Here is a 24828-nt window from a genome sequence, read left to right on the forward strand (position 1 = left end):
ATATAAAGGGCGTAACCACCCCTTTTTCCATTACAAGCTCACCATGTTCCTTGAATGGTTTCTTGACAACCTGAATGGAAGCAATCAGATATGCGAAAGATGAATAAAGACTCTGTGTCTAGTAGTACGAAGGAAAAATAAACAAAGTTGTGATTAGTGTGGTTAGAGATATAAAAAAAAAAATGGTCTTATGATATACCTATAATTATATTGTATGGGATGATGACTTAAAATCTTACAGTGAATTCTAAATTGGCTCGGCGGGTCAATTTGCTTGTTAGTTGATTTTTTATTGGCATTCTTTGGCCATAGACATCGGTTGCTGATATTAACTGCCAACTAGATCTTCAACCATGCTCATGGCACCTCCATCCGGCTGCTCTAAAGCAAATTGTTTGGACTGGCAAATAAAGTAAAAAATACAGACAGGTACTTTAACTCGATGGCAACAATAATTTCAAATAAACCTTTCCATATCAAAGTTAAGCAATCAAAAATTACATTTTTTTTAAAAAGTTCTAAACATGTTCTGGTAGAGCTATGTCGCCAGGATGAATACGGTCAGCACTGGTAACACTCATCCCCTTCTTGCTTAAGATAGCTGGACACATGATGTTTTTGGATCTAACGCTGCCTCACCAGCGAGTTGAAGATTTGGCTATACTTTCGATGCCATTGGATCATCCGTCGGATGACACCAATAGTTTCTCAACCCTTTTGCTTCCTTTCTCAAAAATGCTGTACGTATCAGGGCTGCCTTCTTTAATTTTTTAAGACAATTTGGGTTCTTAAGCAATCTGCATCTCGGAAAATAGATATAGAAATAAAAATAATATTGTAAAGATTTATATAATTACGTTGGCTATCATTTTGTGTAGTCAATATAAGGAACTACTGTAGTGAATCTATTTATCCCATTTGGTAAGTGATGTATTCAATACGTATTGTTCTATTTTTTTAAATATTTCGTTGGCGTTTTGTGGCGTAGTGAGGTATAGATCGAATTGACCTTTCTTACACTGGTGTAATTTGGGCAAAAAAAGCACAGAATAGAAACCAATGGATGACATTGAGGAGGGCTACATTCGACAATGGATGACAAAGCCCAGGAGGAGGAGGAGGAGATCTAGTGCAAGAGCAACATTCCATGTTAGACCTTTACTTATTTCTGAATTTACGACTCCTCACATGAACCACTGGCAAATTCTGTCCGGATCACCAGTTGTACACTGCATTAATATTCACTCTCGATTTGGCAGGTGATTTTGAAGTCAAAATCGGTCCGGCGAACCGATTTTTTTCACGGACAACATTTTTTCCTGACAGGGCTATCAATGACAGTTGCAGCATGCAGTGTCCGAGATGATGAATACACATGATAATCGGGTGCACTACTCCTGTAATCCGGTGAATTTCAACACTCGGTTTGTTGCTACCTTGTCATAACATTGCAATTGCTCCACCATCTCGATAGATGTATATAGTCGAAGTTCAGAGAAATGTTTTCAATAACAATGCCATCAACATGGCATTGAATCGGCAGTTACCACCACCCCCGCATTGTAGCAACCGGCGTCAATGTAGACTGGGAATTAAACATGTAAGGATATAATGATATTATTTATATGTTCAACCTCTTGTCTATAAATATAAACATGCAGGAGGGTTTAATTTGTGTTTAGTTTGTGTAAAGTTTGGCCGTATTCGACTGGTCGTTCTTTGTTAAACCACGCCCACCTGCGCAGTGGTAAAATCCTACTTAACGAAGACGACCAGTCGAATAGAAAACTGGTAAATACTCGACAAAACAAAATGGCTGCATAGTTAGTACGCTGCGTAATAAAGGCTGCTTCGAAATGTGGCTGTGTATTGGTTTTTCGTAAAAAAAATGTTTTCATCCAGTTTTTGAATTCTGTTACCATACAATTATTTTTTGACTTCATTGTGGGTAAATATTATAATTTTTATTTTCTGAAATTTAATCTAAATTATACTAACGCAAATGTTGTTGCTAAACTGACCATATTTTTTGGTCACGTGCATAACCTAACGCTGATTAACGCATTTTGGTTACGTTAATTTTCGTTGTCAACGAAGTCTATTTTACGATCCAGTCGATTGAAAATAATACTCAACGAAAAATCTTAGTCAACGAAATGAACCAGTCGAATAACAGAAGAACATGCCTTGGTCTACCTCAGAAAAATGAATTCAGCCTGCCAGTCCTTTGCTTGCTACCACTAATGACGTCAGTTAGCCTACGAATTTTCTCAAACTGAACACCAGATTTCAACATTTCCCCTTGAGATGACGCATGAAGTATACTCAACGAACTTTTTAAATCGTATGATTCACCGCAACAGTACACCGTTGACATAGTAGGCCTACTCTAGAGCATGGTTTCCATAGAATCGCTACTCAGTCGCTACAGCATGTTCAGTGCAATCCTTGCACTGCGTAGCTGTCCCCGACACAACCGGGAACGCTGACTTTAGCTGACCATTAGCGTCGCCAAAGCAGTCGGCGATAGCGCCTATCAATTTTTATGGAAACCAGGCTCAACTCTAATGGCAGTTCATCCAGACCAGACAGATTCCTGACCGATAGTCGCTCGCATGATACCACAAGTTACAGATCCGCAACTGATTCTGCACACGTCACACGGGAATCTGGTTTTCCGTGCTTGCTACAATTCTACCACTGAAGGACTAGTAGTGTCCGACGAAAGCTCTGGTTCTATATCTGGCTGTTTACTTACGTTTACTAAATAAATTGTATCGCTACCGAGATCCAGCCATTGTTTCCAACTGCATTGTTTTCCCCCCAGTTTTTTGCCTTTTAACCTATCTAGCCGATTGATTTAATTATAGCTCCTAAACATCTGTTTTACTGAGGACCCTATTGAAATAGTACCATTGCTGTTTTGCATTTTGCTGACCCACTACTATGCAGTTTCAGCACTCTTGGCATGGTATAATGAACGCTTTTAAACTCCCTTGTTATAAGCTTGCTTGCTTCATAGCTAAGGTTGGATCTAAAATAATCTGAGCCTGTCTCTTATACACATCTAGATGTGTATAAGAGACAGACATTGAGGAGGGCTACATTCGACAATGGATGACAAAGCCCAGGAGGAGGAGGAGGAGATCTAGTGCAAGAGCAACATTCCATGTTAGACCTAATTAAATTCTCCTTTAATCCGTCCTTCTCTGACTCCGTTCATGTAGTGTAATTATTAAAATAACAAAATTATAGTTTGAGAAAAACATACTCTACCCGGGGGTATTATTAAAGACCATCCGGATTATACCGTTTGGCTATTCTCCAACTAAACCATGAGCTGGTTTACTCCAGTGGACCTCACGACATCATCGTAGGCCTAAGTATTTTATTAACGGACGTTTTTTTTTCGGCGTTGAAAGTTTATCGAGAAATCATTGACTGTTGGTCAAAGGTAATTCCAATGATACAAAAGGTAAAGCACAGTACTGCACTGTCGGTTTTCAAATAGCAATTAATGAGTCGATGCTCGTTAACATTGATTTTAAAACATACCGCTGCCCGTAATTGATGGATGACGTCACAAACATTGCGCTGATTACGTCTCCTGTCGACCACTATAATAGAATGATCGAGTCCTATGCTGATAATGTCAAGTTAATATATCATTTTCATGATAGTTATTATTTATCTGGGTGAAGTGATTTAAGTTCTAAATCCACTTATTCATTCATGAATATATATAGGCCTATATATGATATTTTTTGGACTGTTTTACCTTGGATGTGTCGTGTAGTTCAATGCTCTGATCGACGCAATTAAGGCATTCGTTGGAATTTCAACAAATGTCACAATGCACAGACAATGCACAACATATGTCGAGATATGAATCATCATGTCGTCACTTATTGATTCCCTAGCTGATTTTGCCCTCCCCCCACCCCCAACAAATATTATCACCATTCTCGCCACGATCTATCCGTTCGAATAGCAACTGAAATATTATGTTCTGTATTATTGTATTCAGGGGTGGCGCCAGTGGGTGGGGGGTCAGCACCTCCCTCCCTATAAGAAGAAAAAACACATTTCGTCGGGGAGAAAAAAAAATTACATGTACTTCTACATATTAGTAGACTCCAAAATCGAAAAAATAAGCCTTTGAAATCCCTAAATTGGCATATTTTTTATTTCCACCTGAACATTTTCGAGAGATTTTGATTGACGCCCGACCACGCCCAATTTTTTCGTCTTGGATATGGTGGTGGGGGTGTGCCGGCTCTGGCCCAATTTTTAAATATACACCTGATCCTACATAATTCCGCTAGGCCTACACTGACGGTGTGATGTATAATGTCATTCTTTTGATTTCATTATGATGCCGTCATGCCGTAGATATTTCAATTCAAACACAAGTGCTAATATTTGGCAGACGCGTCAATCCATCTTATTGAAGTACACTCCGATATTTTGCTAATGCCAACTTTTGATTATTGTCAATTCGTCTCGGAGTCCGCTCATCGATCAGTGTGTCGCTCGGCATCGGTCCTGTCTTTAGTTTAAACCTAGTCCTGTGTAATAAGATACTCTAGGTATTATTTGTAGGACTTGATTAGAATAATCCATTCCACATACATATATGCATATTAAAGACATTTACTATTACATTCATACGACATTAAAATAAGTATCATCACATGTATAAACGACATGATTATATGAGATCTCTGGTATTTTACTGCCTATGCCTACAATTTCCAACATACAGGCCATCTCGTTCCATTTTCATTCCCATTAAACTCTAGCATTTACTTTAAAAAATGAGATTGGTGGTAATATGTTTAACACATGAAACATTTATTTTCATTTATTTGGTTTATTTAAACCAGGGAACAGGTTCCTCCTAAAGGGCCAAGTATCAGCGCCCTCACTTAACCATTGCTGAGCGCTCCCACTTAATCTCCCCCATTTAAATATTCCTAGATACGCCAGAGAAACCTAAACGAAACAATAACAATGAGCATGACCATTAAAATGGTAAAGATGAAGATGATGGTGATGATAATATCGATCATGATTTTGATCATGATGAGGATGATGATATTGATTATGATATCGATTATAATTGGGATGTTGATGATTGATGAAAACGTTGATGGTATTTACTATGATGAGGATGATGATATTGATTGATATCGATTATGATCAGATGATGGTGATTGATGATAACGATGATGACATTGAATACGATGAGAATGATAACATTGATAAATTATATCGATTATGATCAGGATGATGATTGATGATAACGATGATGACATTGATTATGATGACTATGATGACTGATGGAAGTGATGATGATGATGATTGCAGGTGCTTGGTTTAGCGAGCGATGAGGAAAGTTATGAAAATATATGTAGAGGAATTGAACTCAGGAATCTCACATTGGTCAAGAATATTAAATATGTCACCCAATCGGTTGAGACGACCCGACTACCCCCACCCACCTTGAGGGGACAGACGGAATGATGATTATTATCTTCGACAGTCTGTTAGTTATTGTTAGTTTGGATATAAACCTAGGCCTACAGATACTGTCTGAACAGTGGAATCAGGTTCATGCTTTAACCTAATTTACCAATGCTATAGACAATGCTGTCGGGCTTACTGAAGGCAACAGATCAATTATGAAAATGCCAGTAAAATGAAACCGAAGCCGAAGAATATGGACGTAGGCCTACGCATTAACCTTATATTGATTTCACGGGCAAACAGAGGATCTTGAGACTTGACGTGATTTCAATCAACCATGAGTAACCGAGAATGTAGGTCAATTGCACATAATAATGAAAATATAAAAATAACTTAATTTCAAGTGAATCATTTTATCTATCCTATATTTGTAATATTTGCTGCCTGCTGGCGTATTAAATTAGTTGACGTCACAATTGTGCATGCCGCCACAGTTTCAGTGTTGGGTCGTCAGTGCACAGAATGCGGGGATTTCCTGTCGGAGAAAAACTTCTCCCGTCTCACCGTCGTCGGGGAAGTTCAGTCAGACCGTGGATCCAGAGAGTCCATCCCCACTATTGCACAGATGGGGTCCCAGTGCGGATTCAGAACTCCTTACTAACCATCTCACAATGGTGACAAGCAGAGGGCGGAGTCGTGAGCGGAGAGAGCGTAATTTGTTGTTTCTGTCAATTAATGGAAAACAAACGTTGGATGGGGCGGGGAAATATGTTTTCTAGATGCTTGGAAATAGCTTTCCTGCATTCAGAGACGTCTATTAATGATTGAAGAGGCCTATGCTCATAATTCATGATTTTTTTTTCTTTCCGGTACTTAAGTATAGAAAACTTATGATGATGAAGATGATGCTAATGATGGTGACGTCGTTGTTGTTGTTGATAATAATGATTAAAAATACAACGACGATGATGATAATGAAGATGACGTTTTTGTTAATGATGATGATGATGATGATAATGATGATGATGATGATGATTATGATTAAAATGACGACGATAGGCCTAATGAAGATGATGATGACGAGGATGATAAAAGTTTGAGAAATGTGAGAAAAATGCGAGCCCTTGGCAGGTGTTAGGGGCCAGCAAAATCCCCCAGTCGGATCAACACGGTCCTGTATATAGATAATGGTGGCACCAGCATGGAGGCAGTTGCCCACCCGTCGGACAGGTCTGGGCCCCACTGTCGTCCGACGAACGAATAGGTCGTCGGACAAAAAAATTAAAAAAATAATAATTTGCCTATCCAAATAAAGCTATTCTGATTGCTAATCCCTAATATTGTGGTCTAAAAGCACATTTAGGACCAAATTAAGCCATAAAAACTCTCACCATAAACCCTAACAGGGTTTTTTTTATTCTGGGCCGTCGACCAAGGCTTCGTCGTCGCCTTGGTTCGGACACATCTGTCGGACACGTCGGACCCTTGTCGGCAAATTTCTGGCGCCACCGCTGTACTGTATATAGGTTCATAAGTTTCAAGCTATAGACCTACAATATAAGCTACCCTCTAAAAAAAATGACCTATTACAGTCGTCAAAAATATTTTTAAGGATTTTTCACTATTTAGTGTGATTTTTAAAACTAGATTTACTATGTCTATTTGAAAACAGAACATACCGTAAAACCTCGAATTGAAGCCCTGGGCTTCTTATTGTTTTTGCTTCTTTTCGAGATGGGCTTTTTTTAAAGAGATGGGCTTCTTTTCGAGACTACTTTTTCAAAGTAAAAGGGAGGGGCTTCTTTTCAAAATAAATGCTGTAAATGTTGTGAATTTGTACTATAAAACAATAAATAAGGTCACTGTAGCATCAATTTGTATCATGGAGTGTATTTAACTGGCATTAAATCACCTAAACTACTGTATAAACCACGCTTGTATATAATTCATTTTGTTTTCTGTACAGTGTATGTACTGTACTATCTCGCAAAGGAGCCTATGCTATCTTGTAAAGAAGCAATTGGATTTCTCTTCGAGATGGGCTTTTTTTCTAGTATAATTTTGCAAACTAAAGAGGGGGCTTCAATTCGAGATGGGCTTCATCTCGAGAAAAAAAAAATCAATGACTAAGGCTAAAAGATTTTCGTGTTAATGTAGAAAAGCCAAAAATCACAAAAAAAAACGATGGTTTTTTTCAGATAAAGCAGAAATTCTGGCAAAATAATGTCGGTATCACGGAGAAAAATATCAGTGTGACACTGGAAAATCCGGCTTCATAAGAACACTGCTATTTACTAAAAATATACATTTAAAGTAAGATGATAGACTAAATATTAAAATATCTAATATAATCACGAACACTCGTCGCACTTTCAGGCATTTAAAAAATGTTTTTGTTTTTGTTTTTAGTGTGTACCGTATGTATTCGAATACGAATACGAAAATGAATACAGTAACACTTTATTGCAATTTGAAATACAAATTGAAGGTTAAAATTAAATACATAGGCCTAATAAAATATCAATATAAAATCTCACAATAAAAAAAAAACAAAAAAAAAAAAAAAAAAAAAAAAAAAAAAAAAAAAAAAAAAAAAAAAAAAAAAAAAAAAAAAAAAAATACCAAAAAACAAAAAAACAACAACAAATGGGTAAAGTGGGGGAAATCTAACATAAAGGGACATGGACACTTTAAAATAGATTCATTCATTCATTTATTTAGCATATGCCTATCAAGCATCTGGTTGGAATATACAGCAAAATAATGCTATTGCATTTCGCTTTTCGAATATCATCGCATTTAATATTGTCCAGACTATTAAACAAAATGCTATGAAAAAGCCATGTGGTTGACTTTATTAAGTGAATAAAATACCACACGCATATTCTAAAAAGGATAAGCAAAGAAAAAAATGTTTAATTAGAAACATAAAATTATCAAAAAATTTAGATTGATTTTTTGCATGCAGTTAAGAAAATTAATTAAAAAAAACTTTGAACATGTTGGTTTATTAGCTTAGAATAATGGATATATTCAGCTCAGTATCAGCATATCAATATAATCATTGTTAGATATCAATCCGAAAAGAAAATTAAATATATTATTATATCATGTCTGGTGGAAGTCAATGTTTACAATCACTTAAATAGACCTGCTGTTCTCTGATGTAACACCTACGATCAAAAACTCGGAATTACTATAGTCGGTATATTTTTAAAAATAACGGTCAGGAGCATTTTATTCTGGCAAACAATGTCGAGATGGTGGGGGTGGGGATATCAATAAAACCAGCATATCCGTCTTCGCAGGAACACTTTAATATTTACAAAAAGTAAACTCTCAGTAACCGACAACATGCTTATTTAAGATTTAAGTTGCAATCACCTTTTTCATTTTTTATTTGTATCTCTCACATTGACATTTGCCATGGCGAACGGTGCGAAGGTCTGGATCCGCGCCTGACTCCGCGCCTGACTCACACATCTTACATTCTGTCCTAGACTGAGAACACGCTGATTGTGTGTCAACTCAGTGCATCAGTGGGTTCAGGAGAGGGCCATAGTTTTGAGCTTTCCTACTCCCCGCCGAGCATTGTCGTGGCCAGCTATTGGAACAGTTGGGACAGTTACACACAATATTTCTATTGGGTCCACAAAGAATGGGTGCAAATTTTAAAAAATGGGTCTAAATTATGCTGTTTTAGCACAAAATGAGTCCTGTTTTTAAAAAAAAATGTAAAAAAAAAAAAAAATGGGTCCAGATTTCTCATACTTTACGTAAAATGGGTCAACTTTTAAGATAATGGGTCCACATTATTTGAATTTACGCTTAAAGTGGGTCCACACTGTTTTCAAAATCCTGGCTACGGCATTACCGTCGAGGAATTTTGATGATACATCTTCTGACGGTCTTTGAAATTGAAAACTGTAGTTGGTAGGGCGACTACATGTCGGGACAGAGAGGGTGGCGTTATAAAAGACAATGTGCCTGAAACCAATTTTCTCCAAACGATTTGGTTTTACATTCTTGTAATTTTTTTTTATATATTCCGTTTTGTTTTTCAGTTGCGTACCTTTTGAAAGCACTTTAACTCAGTCTGATATTAAATTATAGTGTATTCATAAACCACCTGAATTGTATTATAACGGGTATTTTCGACTTCATTTTTTTGTAATACATGAAAAGACCTACCGGGTATTAAACTTAAGTTAAAAGATGTTTTTAACCTTATATCGTGTAGCATAGCTCTCAACGAATGTAGTCCTGTAAATAAATGAATAAAGAAATTGTGTAATAAAATGCCTCTGGCGGGACTCGAACCTGCGACCTCTCGCTGTCAAGGCGAGTGTCATAACCACTAGACCACGGAGTCTAGTTGAACAGATTCAAATACCACCAGATACACTCTATTACACAATGGTTACGGCTAGAAACAAATAGGTGCATATAATATAAATCAAGGTAGCCGTTAACACTGTTAAATCATATATAAATCATCAAAGAAAGGTAAATACAGTAAGCCATTGATATACTGTATGTATATGCTGTCTCTTATACACATCTAGATGTGTATAAGAGACAGTATATATATACTACTTCCTTCTACTTTCAGGATTAAACGAATGAATTGTATAAAAGTTAATTTACATAAAAGTCACCGTTATAATAAACAAAATTTGTCGTTACTGTTAAAAATTGTTATTCGCCAAGACGAAATATGAAAACGTTATATACTTAAACTAAGCTATATGGATTAGGACCGTTAACAATTGAAATTCTTTAACTGTAACTAATTGCATTAATGAAGCACCTTCTCGAGCCAGTCCCCTGGGGTCTGTTCTATGGTGGATCTGCTCACGAGTTGGCCAGCTGGCTTAGCCTAGTTGTCGATCTTATATCGTTTAATTTGTTGTTTCTGGAACACTGTGTACTGGTCGTCGGATTAGCTGCCCTATTTACCATAAATTATAACACGGCCAAGACAGCTACAATTACAAGATTTGCAAAGCATTATGGGTGTTTGGTCGTTTTAATGTGGCTGTGTGCATTTAGGTGTTGCAAAAATTTAATAACCGGAAATTCTTAAAGCGATTAAGCGAAAGGTAATCATGTCAAGAAATTGCGATTTATATTCTCGATAAAAGGCTTAGTGGTCAAGAGTGACTGACAAGAATACTACTCCTCAAATTATCCATCAATCATAAGATGATTATCCGCTTACGATAATTATTCTATTAGATGATTTTTATCTTGGTAAATGACATTTTGACCTTGTACGTCCCATGGAGTATCTATTTAAAAAGAAAACGCACTTTACATACAATATGCTTCTCAAGATATGAACGCCAATTGTCTGAGTGTTGTCTTCGAAACAACAATTTTCTGATATTTGGCAGAGGGCATAATCCGTGAGTTAAGGGTCATACTAAATAGATTTAATATGTTTCTGCTTCGAAATGTTTCATGTCGTTTCATAGATTTACAATTCTTTGATGTTGCCGCACTGTTGATTAAAATTTCATCATCTTATAACGCATAAGCGGCCTAAAAGTTACAGAGAGGTCTGTTATACCGATGGAGTATTGTTGTCGTCATCATATCTTGTGTACTATAAGACACATTGTATCTAATTATTATTATATTTCATTTCATTTCTTTCTGAAATACAATAGAAACAACAACAAAACTGAACAGAAAAAATAAAAGTGACGTAATTAAGTTTGAATTCATGCCATGGAGCATAAAAAGCTAATAAAACTGAATCCGCAGGATGCGTTGACCCGATCCTAAATCCCAGCCTCCATAGGAATACTTAATAGGCCTATAGGCCTGCACGGTTTTGAAGAGAGTATTTGTCTTACTATCGCCATTGTCACTATCGTGAAAATAATGGACTTTCAGAGCTCTTTCTGACACGATATTGAATCGCGTCAAAGTGTTAGCGATTGGAAACCAATTTTGAAACTAGAGCACACAATATCCTAAAACTATGTACATTGAGCGGCTCGTAATAGGCATATTGGAATTTCCCTCAAGAGTAGCTGAAATACAAAATAGATCCTTACTTAATTAATAATAGCTTTTAATCAATAATCAATAATAGGTTTTCCGTGTTCGCCACATAACATCTTAATCTTAATTCAAGAATGATGAAATGTTGTTTACACTGTTCTCCAATGAATCATCAAAGAAATCTGAACTTGTAATCGGATTTTAGTCATTTTTTATAAAAGCACTCCTAATGAGAATATGATACTGAAGTGCATGGGAATACGTTATTTCTAAGAGGCACTCCATGTTTTTTTTATTTCTTATTCGCAATATATTCATATGCTTGTTACTGTGATAAGTTCACGGACATACTTTAATGCCAGGTTACGGAGGGGGAAAAATGATATGTTGTACAACTGATTTCTTTTTCCAAAAAAAGGTGTTTGACGAAAACCTTTGGAACGGCTAATGAGATACAGATTTTTGAATAGGCCTATTTAAAAACTGGAGGAACAAAGAGCCTTTTTCCATCTCCACCTCCCCCCCCCCCCACACCCAATTTTTTTTAATATTCAAGAGACTGTCGGAAATAAGATTTTCTTGTTGAAATACACTTTTGTGCTGAAAAGCCTGCTAATGACTAAAACTTTCATACAGCTTATGTTTTCTTTGTTTAATTTTACAAGCTCATTTGAGTTTCATGAATGTCCTTTTCATCTTTAATCCTATTTTTAACACTTAAATAAATTTCAATTGCAAATTGATTTGATCTGACGATGAATAAAATGAATTGAATTGAAATTTAATTTTATCACTATTTTCTTCGGATAGCATATACAGACATACTGTAATGGAAAATAATCAAACAAGAGGAATGAGCAGACAGGAAGGTCCAGCGCCCTCTCCCGGAAAGATATTTGCCAAATTAACTACTTGTACTTACTAGGTTTTAATTTTAATAAGACCATTAAAAATTATGTAAATTCTATTCCGTGTAATTCATAACTTGATATACCAAATGTAATTTTCTTTTCAGCTTCTTCACAAGAGTGGATTTAGAAGAGGGTGAGGGATAATTAACAGGCTTTAGCTCCCTAACATTTTATCAACATGTATTTTATGACTCTGATATAAATTTATATAATAGCCGAGTAAGTTGGTCTAAATTAAAACTTCACTTTTACTACTACCACCAAAATAGTAGTTTATCAACCACAACCTCGTCATGAGGGGACGCACTTATTGGTTTCACGTCGGTGTTGATTCAAACCATCCTATAACGAAAAATCCTGGATCCGCTCCTGCTATTAAAAATGCATAGGCCTATATTTAAAAAACCCAGTTGGTTATTTGTTTTTATATTTCAGATCTAACGTGTGCCGCTGATAAAAAGCGATATCCAATGAATATAAAATTTTGATTGTCTTGCTGGTGGGGGCGCTGTACAGTTTCGGAGTGTGCAGATTTGGTACAAAATGCTGCTTTAAAAAGATAGTGAAGTAAAAAGAAAAAAAAAAGAAAAAAAGAAACAGAAACACCACATTATGGTGATAATTATTTTATATCAATTTATTATCAATAAACAACATAATGTTAATGGTATAATGATAAGACATCTTAGCCCTAAATCCGTTATCCTAACACAGTACATTTTTTTTCAAATTGTAAAAATTCTGAAAGGTGGCTTCACAGAAGTCAAAATCCATCATAAAAACTCAGCCTCAATTACCAATTAGGCTTATCTAAGCCTCATTAAGAGTATACATTATGTTTCTTTTCTGGTTTATCGAGTAGCCATATGCCTACTCCGTCCTGACGCCTTGGACGTCAGAAAGTTAGAACTACACAGGCACTGATGTATCGTGTTGGTTGCTAGGTGGAGAACATTTAAAACTGTATTTATAATAAAGCACCACTACATAACTAAAAACATAATTACATTGAGACAACCTAATGTAAACACCACCCTGATACAAATCTTAATAATTTACACCATACAACGCCCGTTAATTACGATGGATCTTCGGTGGTGTTTTTGGCGTTGTTCTTAATCGTGAAAAACATCCGACAGTCACATGATTTGAACCCAGGATTTTCAGGTTTGATTGGAAGGCTAGATTCTTAACCACCAAGCTACAACTCCAACATAAACAGTTCAAAAAAGCCCATTCAAATTTTAAATACAGTAAGTTCTTAATTTACAATAACATCTTTGTCTATTAATATAATAATCGCTAAAACAAAATATATATTTATTATTTTCAGATAAAATATGGCATGATAGAAAGCCCTGAATCCAACATATATTTACTGCCTAAAAAACACACAAAAAAACAGATATATACTTCGAGATCAAATGTAACTATTTTACATTACAAATTAGTATTATACTATTTTCGTACCGTAATTCAAATAATAGAGAAATAGGCCTATAGAGAAAATCATATTCTAAAGTTATTAATTTCTTTTTTGCAAATAATTTTACCAGCAAATGCAGGAATGTGAACATTTTAAAATAGGCAGTTTTTAAAAATACATCGAAATTCGAATATTAACAAAAGCGTCTGCACCACCAACCGACAAAACACATTGTGCATGGTCCCTGGAAGACAATTGAAATCCCATCAGAGCCTTTTGAAAGTACTGTACTCTTATTATGAAAGATCGCGGTAATAATATAAACGACTTCGCTTTCATGACTCCCTGAGTGATCAATCCCTGCAGTGACGTCATATCGTGCTATATAGATCAAGTGCATATATAAGTTGTATAGTACTGTAGGCCTACATATTTAGTAATTCGGTGGTATAGTGTAGTGCTACAGTACTGCTAATTTGCTGTCCCTATTTCAAACAAATTCCTTGGCCTACTTTGGCATCAATGTAAAAATACCGCGGTAGAAACTTCTGAAGTATGCCCTGTCTAGTAGGCCTACTAGTAATACGTAGTGTTAAAAAATAGACATTTATCATCTTCCTTTGGTTCTCAAGCGCAGATGAGTAGAAAAACTAGCAACTTACAAAATAGCGTTTAGCTACAACATTTCCGATCTGTTGAGTTAAAATCAATCTTCCGTCTTGTATCTCCCTTGTTAAAATCGGTAGGTTCTTGTCCTCTTCCACGGGGGAAATCACCAACTTGTCCCCCTCCCAATATGCACGTACCTTGGTATCTTTATCACTCCACGTAATATTCGATTTGAATTCTTCGCCGACTCGGAATATTTGTTGTTGGCTTCTCAACGACGTACAAGTTTTGATCACAAATTCGTCTCCCTTTTGTACTATCTCTACGGTTGGCTTTACTTTGCAAGCCATTGTGCGATGGACAAGGCCTACATTCAACGCTTTTAAAAACGCGTCGAAATTTTCACTTTTGTCTAAAACGTAATTACCGGATAAGTCTACCTTAGACATGGTGTGACAGCTCAAAAAACAGAAGAAATAATAGTTAAAATGTTCACTAACGGCTCTTCTTGTATGTAGATTAAATACAGATAATTACGACACGGTGAATACGACGAGAGTCAGACGGAAGCGAACCGGTAACGTGTGTATTTGACCTCAGAGAGCCATTCATTCTTCATCGATCATTTCCAATTGCAATTTCAGGCCGTTAGGGATGGTCTGAGAAAATAATCTCATCAAGCTTTTATATCTGCAAAAAAGATTGCTGGTATCTTACTTTTGATAATATTGTATTTTGTAATTTTATCGCAGGTACGTGAACAATATGAACCAGCAAATCGTTTCCGTTATGTTTGTAATGGAAACCCCGTAGCATACAAATCCATCGTATTTTAGCGTAGGTACTCAGTTTGCTCAAATATATAGAAACATGATGTTATATACATACATACATATATATATATATATATATATATATATATAATAAAAAAACAGAGTCCACGTGTGTTCATAAATATATAGGCCTAAAATAAAGAAAATATATAGGCTATTGTTATGTAAAACAGTGTGTGGTGAGAATAACATAACGACGTAGGCTACAACAGATATTGGACTCCACGAGACAGAATAGTTTATTGCATAAAACATAAAAATAATATTGTAGTAAATACACTACAGGTGGTATTTGGTATTATGTTCGGTATGATTAACATATTAATAGCCATGTAAAGCAATAGGCGTATACAGTGAAGCAAATCATAATAGTAGGCTATTGGTACCAGTAGTAAGACCAGATGCTGAACGTGCGTTGGACACACTATGCATAGATGTAGATAATACATGGTGCATTTTATCAACGGAAAAGAACAATGCATATGACAATGCACTGGACTCCATTCTACCCAGTGAACCAACCCTCCAAGTATGAGGGCTAGAAAAAGCCTCAGTTGGGGCATCAGACCTCTTCGTTAAGGTCAACTCAGACAGCGTCGGCCGACGCAGCCCGACGCGATTTGTTGTCGCGTCGGGTCTGTGTGAGTTAAACGCAGACGCGACGGTGTGCGTCGGGGGCAGTCGCGTAGTAGAATATTAAACGTGTTTAATATTTCTCACGACGGCTTAAGACTGTCCCCGACGATAAATCGGGTCGGGCTGCGTCGGCCGACGCTGTCTGAGTTGACCTTTACGCAACGCACCATTGCTGAAGATTCAGAATGAAATTGAAATCTCATTCACCTCCTCGCCAAACTAAACGATGACTTAGGTCTAAACTTAACGAAATGTGTATTAATGTGAGCATAAAGATGTACCGTGTATAAAATGTATGGCGTATAAAAGGAAGAGTGGTCTTCCAGGAATTTGCGCCCCCTCAACGCTGAAAGTTTTCCGAGCAAAAAAATACACTTTAGTAGTACCGTGTCAACACATCCCTTCATTCTAAGGCCACGTTAACTGAGCTCCATCACACATAGGCCTCATCCCCCAATTTAGCCCCTCCCCATTTTATTTCCCCTGCGCGTATTGCATATCGAATAGTTATTTTCAACTCACTGAAGATATTGATCTTAAAAACACCGAAAGTGTTAACGAAACCATAGCGACTCATAACTGAAACATTTCAAATGTTATTATTGATGACAGTTGTTTAGTCACCAATGCAGACTTTAGCTGAATTTGTTAAATGTGCTTTTCGTGTCAACTTTGTTTTCTGTCGGCATGCATTGATGTGCTCCGTCTTGTGGTAATCACATTTTATCATCACATTTTAATGTTAAAGCTTTTTAGTCTGATCGTATCTATACACGTAATCCACTGGTGATGATGCATCGATCCGCAATTCAGACAACATTTTCGTCACCATCACATCAACGGTTTGCATGACTTTTAGACCTCATAAAGAGTATTCAGGGGCGCACCAAAAGGTGGGGGTGGAGGACCTGACCACCCCACCGCCCAACAAGATTTTTTTTTATATATCCCGATTATAGTAGCAGTAAATGGTCGGTAATGGGAAAATATGGTATATGAAATACCACCCTTATTTTATTATGATTACAGAGTAACTGAGACCCAGGTACACTCCCCTCAAATTACTCTGGTTGCGCCCCATCTGCCAAGTTTGCAGCCAATCGGACTTAAAGTATTATTACTACTCCATTAACTAGGTACAATTGCAAACAAAATAGGCCTAGAAGGGCTCGAGTCAGGTGCGACAAATAGCAGAGTTCGAGTCAGGTGCGACCCAGTCCACAGCAGGGACAGGACTAGAACACCCCCTCTGTATCCTGCGTTCTTTAATTCAAGTGCTCATGATTTAGTTTATGTACACTGGACCTATGGTTAGTCCATGCTTTGACCATCCTAAACCATGGAGCGACCACCAACACCAGCGACCACCAAAAACCTGCAACAGTTTAAAAGGAGCCATTGCGGACTACGATATATTTTTTCTCCAAGTGATTGTAATAATTATATATTTTTTCGGGCCTGTATTATTACAGAATTGGATTGCACCGTATTTATATACAGTATATTTATATACATTATGAGTCTGTATGAATTAACATTTTTAAGTAACATAATGACGTAATTGGTTAAAAATAAGTTCTTAAAAAACAAATGTGGTGATAGTTATATACTTATGATCAAACGTAGAACGCAACAAAAGTGGTCAAACAACGCAACAGAAGTTTTTTTTTGCTTATATTTTCAATACAGTACAAACACCCATAGCGAATGAAAACCTGTTTCTCTGTTTGTATTTAAACAAACCACACTTTCAGTCATCGACTTTGGGTTACTTCGGCGAATGTTGGCAACCAAACTACTGCTGCTCCGGACCACAACAACAACTTTGTGTTTGATCGAGTTTTATATAATGTACAGTTACACAATAATCATTACCTGGTGTTGGATTAGCAAACACTATTTAATGATTTATTTTCAAATATCATTCTTTATTCGATTATTGTAAAACATATTTGCAGCTGAGAAATAGTATAATCTAAACTAAATTTAGATTAAACCAGTTGGCATTTTTTGTTCATCTGAACTAACATTTAATAATGAATATCTAACAGTGCATTCTGAACCTCAACTTCGAAACTAAATCTATCTCAATCAGGATGATAAGGAATGTATTAGTATTTAGCTTATAACGAGGCCTACAAACTGACCAGCAGTGGGATGGCCATGTAATTCCGAAAACATTGCAAAATATTAGAAAAATTAAAACAGGTAAGGAAATACAAACGATTATGGAATAAAACAGGCTGTGAAAGACCAATCGAATAATCGATTGATCGAAAAATATACCGTTGTCCACAAATGTTCCACACAATATAACTCCATACAACCATACAATATATATATATATATATAATATTAAAAAATCTACTATAATATTTATATGTACATGTGAGGTTGATTATTAGCAATGTATTTGTTGATCAACCAATAGGTTTTTTTTTTTTTTTTACTGTTTTTGATAATTGCATGGTTTTTTTTTTTATAAGGAGTACTCACCGACAGAAATTGTTTTCTTATGTGTAATCCTTGGTTACTTCTGTTGTTTTTATGAGAGTACAAAATAAATGTTTATTAAATTGAATTGTAGGACCTGAGTAATCACATTTAACTACACAGTATGATTTTTCAACTTTAAATAATATCAATTCTAATTAACTTAACATAAGAAATACAATAATATAGAAAAAAGAAAGAGATAATAAAAAATAATCTAGAATTGCTCGTTAAAAAGAACCACAAATCATTAGTTTTCAGTAAGTCACAAATCAAAGCAATACATCATTTATCAATTATTTACTCCTTAAATTTTCTAGCAGCAAAGCTCATATTATTATTTGAAATTTCGCTAATTAACGAGAATATTTTTTTATATCTATTTACAGTTTAAATTTAATTACTTATTGAAATACATAACAGTTTCTTTTTTTCTTTCATGTATAGGTCGCAGTGTTTTTAAACGATCTAAATTTGGTCGATAATTCTTTTAGTAAAAATAATTTAGATAATCAACGCTTTGTTTTATTTTTCTTGATCATTCTTGCCAGTTCATCCACAGCTTCGTAGAGCCCCTCACCGGTCGTTGCCTGAGCTGCTTGTATGTGCCATGGGTTTCCGTGCAATTTGTTGAGGGAAAGAGCATCTCCCAATCTCGATGGCGAGAGCGCACCTGTAAATATAAGTTAAGGATGAGTTATGTACAAAAATGACAAAATCTAACTGTTAATAATCTAAAAAAATCACTGTTGATAACAACATGACACAAACAAGCAGGACCTATTATCAAAATTTCATATTAATGATGTAATTAATGAGTATTGAAACTATTAACAATGATGATAACGATAACAATACATATTGATAAATGATAGTGGTGGTGATGATGATGATGATTATGATGATGATGATGATGATGATGATGATGATGATGATGATGATGATGATGATGATAAAGACGATAGTGGTGATGATGAAGACAACGATGATGATTTGATGATAATTATTTTTTTAAATTTCTATCGCATCAAACCAACAACAGATATATTTTAGCTGATTTTAGTTGAGACTAGGAAGCGAACCCAGGATTCTGGGGTTCTCTACTCCATAAACAATGGTGATGATAATAAACAATGATGATGATAAATCAGCGACATATAGCAATTCTATTGGAATTCAATTCAATATGACAACATGATAACACGAGTGGTAAGTTGTTGAATAACAAATGAAACTAGGACAAATAGTTGTGCTCCGATTAATGGCACGACAATTACTGTGAGTTGATAACAAAATAATTATGTTATTAATATTATATGAATAAAGCAGTGCAAGGTAAAAGAGTCTCGGCCCTGGTAAATACCGATTCTACCACCATCACAAGGTGGATACGAGAAGAAGAATTGACTGCTCACCAGGCAGGTCCTGCTTGTTTGCGATGACGCAGACCGGCACACCTCTAGTCATTTCTCGGCTTTCGAGAATGTCAAACAGTGCTTCTCTAGCCTCCTCAAACCGGGTACTGTCAGCACTATCCACAACGAAAATCAGTCCTGAAATAAATACAATATTTTTGTTTAGACGATATGGAAAATACTGTTAAAAGAACAATTCTTTGTAAATAACCTTACATCATAAAATTACCGCAAACAGTCCGACGGAAAGGGGATGATAAAGATGGACAGGTATATGGGGTGGGGAATGACGTAATACAAGGTGATTTTTAACCACTTGAATGTTAGGCCTATACCGTTTTGCTCAGCAAATATTTAGAGGAGGAGAGGTGGGCTTGGGCTAGACGAGGAAACACGCTACAGTGGAACCTCTCCTTTGGGACACCCCTATTAAGGAAACACCCTATGGGAACACCTTTTTGACCATGAATCGAGGGAAATATCTTTTGATTACGGCCAACTCCTATTCAGCGGACACATCTTAAGGGGATACTTTTTTTGGTCCCGAAGGTGTTCCCTTATAGGGGTTCTAGTGTAACGTCCATAATAATCAGAGGTGGCGCACATCATCAAACCAACCAACTCAACTGAAAAATATATTGAAGTGACGAAGTGCAAAGGAAAATTAACAAGTTTGTATATGTGATTTATTTTAAAATACAAAATCCTAATAACGCTTTTCTTAAATTTGCACAATTTGTTCATTGATGGTGAGATTTTGCATTTGTGAAAACAAATAAATCCGTAATTCAAGAATTATTATAATGATAATTCAATTGAGAAACTAGATATACTCTTTTATAGCTATTTTGCATTGGTTTTAGGTAATTATATTTTGTGTTTTTTTTTTTTTTTTATTGTTTTTCGATTTGCAATGATCAAGAATTTACAGTTACATGTACAGTAACTCATTTTTGGCCGAATGCACACAGAGACAAACATTATTCATCCATGACCATGGTCACCGCGCAGGAAATGACAAACAACCCCTATTTTAGGTCCCGAGTAAACCTATACTACATAGTCCTACTGCGCAATATTTTAAAGAACATTTCAGAGAGTAGGCCTATGGGACGACATAATGTAGGCCAAACAAAAACATAATTATTATTTTGCAGGTAAAATGTAAGGCAACGGAAAAAAATGAGCAAATTTAAGTTTGTATACGGTATTAAAAGTTTGAACTGCTAACCTTCTGTGCCCTGGAAGTAGTGCCTCCAAATGTAATGATACTTGACTGCAGTCCCTAAAATGAAACGATGTTACAGTAGCGGATAACAAATTGCACCTTTTCATGGTGATAGTGCATGATGTGGGGATATCCCAACCAAGTTACTGAAAATCTGATTTGACCCTTGCGACCTTCGAGCTCAATTTTTATGGTTTTTTTTTTATATTGAAAACCATAAAATTGGCATATCTCTGTAACGCTTTGGTCTATTGAAATAATATTGGTGTCAAATTGATTAGAACATACTGTAAACATTTATATTTGCTTTAATACAACTTATTGCATGAAGCCCAATACTTACCGAGATTTAAAAATCATGTTTTGAGGAAAAAATACGAAATGGTCATTTGTAACGCACAGAAATTTTTTTTTGTGTCCAATTGTTCAGAAGGCATACATTTATATTTGCTGTAATACTATTTTTTCTATGAAAATTAATGCTTAATAAGAATGTAAACCCACGCATTTTTTTACCATTAGGGTCTGGACTCACCAACGTCCAATATTGTAAATTTCACATTCCTGTTTGGGGACACCTCCTCTACGTTGACACCAGTCGTAGGAATCGTTGTTACAGTTTCATTTAGTTTCAGTCTGTACAGTATTGTTGTTTTGCCTGAATCGCAGAAGGGGAAATGTTACCAAATATCTAATATATAAACATTAAAAATAAATATTCAGTATAAATCAAAATCAAATAGACTCATATTATCATATGAAGACACGCATAAAATATAACATAAACAGGCTCGTATCTCACCGAGCCTGTATAACTACTTATTAAGAGATGAAATAACATTTTGGCACGTGTAAGCCCGTTTAACAGTAAATGAAAAATACCACAAATGTATTGGTTGTAAAAATTGTTTTATTCTGAATATGCCAATAACATATAGGCCTATGGTATCGCCAGATTAGGTGGCTGTAGGCATGTTTATATCCAATAAGCAGTGAGCACTATCATAAGTACATGATATTTGATCTTCGTGTAAAAAAAAAAATCGAAATTCTGTTCCAACATATTGATATTTATAATTGTACACTATAAACAAAAAGTTGTAATAACGTCATAATGAATACACAATTGCGAACAATATCATTATGTTTGACCACTGTGGACACTACTATAGATGGTCTATTATACATTATGGTAACATACATTATTCTTACCATATAGGCATATTCAATTATTTTTAGAATTTTTCAAAAAAAGAATCTATTAATAGGGGCAGTAGAGTATATTGGCCCTAACCCACCTATACAAAAAAAAGAATCTATTAATAGAGGCAGTAGAGTATATTGGCCCTAACGACCACCCATACAGAAAAAAGAATCTATTAATAAAGCCAGTAGAGTATATTGGCCCTAAAGGTCGCTCATACAAAAATAAATCTGTCAAGAGAGGTAATAGAGCATATTAGCGCTAACGGCCGTCCATACAAAAAAAAATCTAATATTGGCAGTAGAGTAAATTGGCCCTAACGGCCGCCCATACAAGAACAGAATCTATGAGTGTGACCACTGCTTGGGTATTTACCCAATATCTTGGGTATTTTGACTTGGTCTTGGGTTCTTGGGTATTCCGTTCAAATCCTTGGGTATTTTATTTTTTACTAAGAAAATTAAATATTTTTGTCATAGAGGAAGAATTAAGAAGTAACAAACTATATGTCAGTCCATTCAAGTAAGCAAAACTCAACTAAATGCACATAAGATTGTTAATTGACTGTTAATTGCTATAAACATGGGTTCAGAATTGTTTATTTGTGATTTGCGTTGCCATTGATCTTACCTAATTAATGCATTACATAATAAAACTTGATCACTGATCTACTGACAACACTACCTATCTGTATTATCACCTCATGAATATTAATTTTAATAATTAACACAAACAATTACAACAAAAAATGGTTTATAAATTGAACTAAAAGGGAAACTATACATGCGAAAAACACATTTTTTTCAAATTTAATGCATTTTCAGGAAGCTTGGGTAATTTTGGGCAATATTTGCTGAGTCTTGGGTAATTTCGACCCAGTCATTGGGTATATCAAAATTGTGAGTGGTCACGCTGGAATCTATTAATCCAACAGCCGAGTATAAACTAATTATTTCTAATAGGTCTACATAAGAAAAAAAATAAAAATTACATAAAATAATAATAAAATCTCACCAGCTGCGTCTAAACCAAGCATAAGAATGCGACAAGGACCATCCTTAAACGTATTCAATAACATATTTCCTAACTTTGAAATAATCAAACCCATTCTGATACAATAAATCCGATTATTCGACGTTATTCAAATTTGTCCAATATCTTCTTCTGGAATTTACGATTGGTATGTCACAACTGTCAAGTCTTCACGTTTATATAGGTACCCAGTTGTGTAATATGATGTGGTATTGAATACGTGGAGAAAATTATGTCGCCTCATTTGCATATCTATAAATAACCTAGGTGGATTTTAAATCTGACGCGGTTAGAAATCGTGTTTCGCAGTGCGTCTACAAAAGTATCCTCAATATGCAGGTCATTTATATTTAGGGATAATCAAAGGTCAAAGCCCTAAATAATAACAGCCTAAAATTTAAGACAAAATAGGTGATATTTGTATTGAAGAAGATTCCTTTGATCAACCGCCAGGTGAACCGTTAGATTTTCACGGAAGGCTTTTGTTGTCTAGGTACACTGTATTAATATGTCAATAGGGCCTAATATGAAATTTATCAAGAATTTAGAATGTGAATATGATTATTATAAATACAATTATAACAAAATGGTAAAATGGTAATGGTAATTGTTTACGCATTCGTTTCCTTCACGTCGTTCAAGTTACAGTAACGAATTCAATAACATATTTCCTAACTTTGAAATAATGAAACCCATTTTACTACAGTAATCCGATTATTCGACGTTATTCAAATTTAATGACCTATAATAATGTCTTCTTATTAATTTACAATTGGTATGTTACAACTGTCAAGTCTTCATCTTTATATAGGTTCCGTACCCATTTCGTAATAAAAAAAAATGTGGCATTGCATATGTGGAGGAAATTGTGTCGCCTCATTTGCATTTCTACAAATAACCAAGGCGGATTTTAAATCTTGACGCGGTGTATTCGTATTTCGCAGTGCGTCTACATAAACATCGTATATGCAGGTCATTTATGTTTAGGCCTAATCGGGAAGTCGAGGCCCTACTAAACCAACAAACCTAAAACTTTAGAAAAGATGGACATTATTAGTATTAATAAGATTACTTGGATTAAGCGCGCCCATGTGGAACCTTGATTGTCACGGCGTTAGTTGGCGGGCTGTAAATAACTGCAACTAGCAAAATGCTTAGTCTTACTTAATTTAATTTTAACCCAGATAATTTCAAGTTTCAAGATGTGTCAAGCGCCGGGATTTATATTGATTCGATGCAAGGAGCAAAACACCACCTCCTCTTCTGCCATCATCTCTATCTTTTCTGTAAATAGTGAAGCTTGGGCAGTGAAGTTCTGAGTCAAACATTCTTGAGTTTAACCACGTCTCAGTAAATCCAACGAAGTGGAACGTGCGGTTTAAAAGATGCGCATTTAATTCCGAGTGTGATATGTTTCTAATTTATTTTTAAGACTTCTAATATTTTGATAATAAAATTTAGGTTTGTAAGTGCCAGAGGCAGGGACGTAGCCAGGATTTTGAAAAGGGGGGGGGGGGGGCCGTTATGCGAATTACGTATGACCCCGGCGGGGTCAAGGGG

At 35.6% G+C, this 24828-nt stretch overlaps 2 protein-coding genes across 4 annotated transcripts in view; both read right to left on the minus strand.

Moving 5' to 3' along the window:
* Positions 1-13002: 13002 nt before the first annotated feature.
* Positions 13003-15064, minus strand: LOC117107243 (fatty acid-binding protein, brain-like). Its single transcript, XM_033248864.1, has one exon. It carries the CDS (start codon positions 14874-14876, stop codon positions 14469-14471), a length of 408 nt encoding a protein of 135 aa, XP_033104755.1. The 5' UTR covers positions 14877-15064; the 3' UTR covers positions 13003-14468.
* Positions 15065-17557: 2493 nt separating this feature from the next.
* The window catches only part of LOC117107221 (ADP-ribosylation factor 6-like), an 8191-nt gene continuing 920 nt past the window's right edge, over positions 17558-24828 (minus strand). The window contains exons 1-5 of one of the 3 annotated variants that reach the window (XM_033248829.1): positions 23251-23405; positions 21568-21690; positions 21036-21089; positions 19805-19942; positions 17558-19062 (exon numbers count right to left, since the gene is read on the minus strand). In XM_033248829.1, the coding sequence (XP_033104720.1) occupies positions 18902-19062; positions 19805-19942; positions 21036-21089; positions 21568-21690; positions 23251-23344 (570 nt within the window). In that variant the 5' untranslated portion in view covers positions 23345-23405 and the 3' untranslated portion in view covers positions 17558-18901. Of the gene's footprint in view, positions 19063-19752; positions 19943-21035; positions 21090-21567; positions 21691-23250; positions 23406-24828 lie in introns of those variants that run through there. The other 2 variants (XM_033248828.1, XM_033248830.1) reach the window with 2 other exon arrangements.

This window comes from Anneissia japonica, unplaced genomic scaffold (assembly GCF_011630105.1).
Source record: "Anneissia japonica isolate Jap-2015-1 unplaced genomic scaffold, ASM1163010v1 scaffold967_len435762_cov181, whole genome shotgun sequence".
NCBI lineage: Eukaryota > Metazoa > Echinodermata > Crinoidea > Comatulida > Comatulidae > Anneissia > Anneissia japonica.

Excerpts from the sequence above, each read along its gene's own strand:
- LOC117107243 (XM_033248864.1), bottom strand. The coding sequence starts at position 14,876 with ATGTCTAAGGTAGACTTATCCGGTAATTACGTTTTAGACAAAAGTGAA.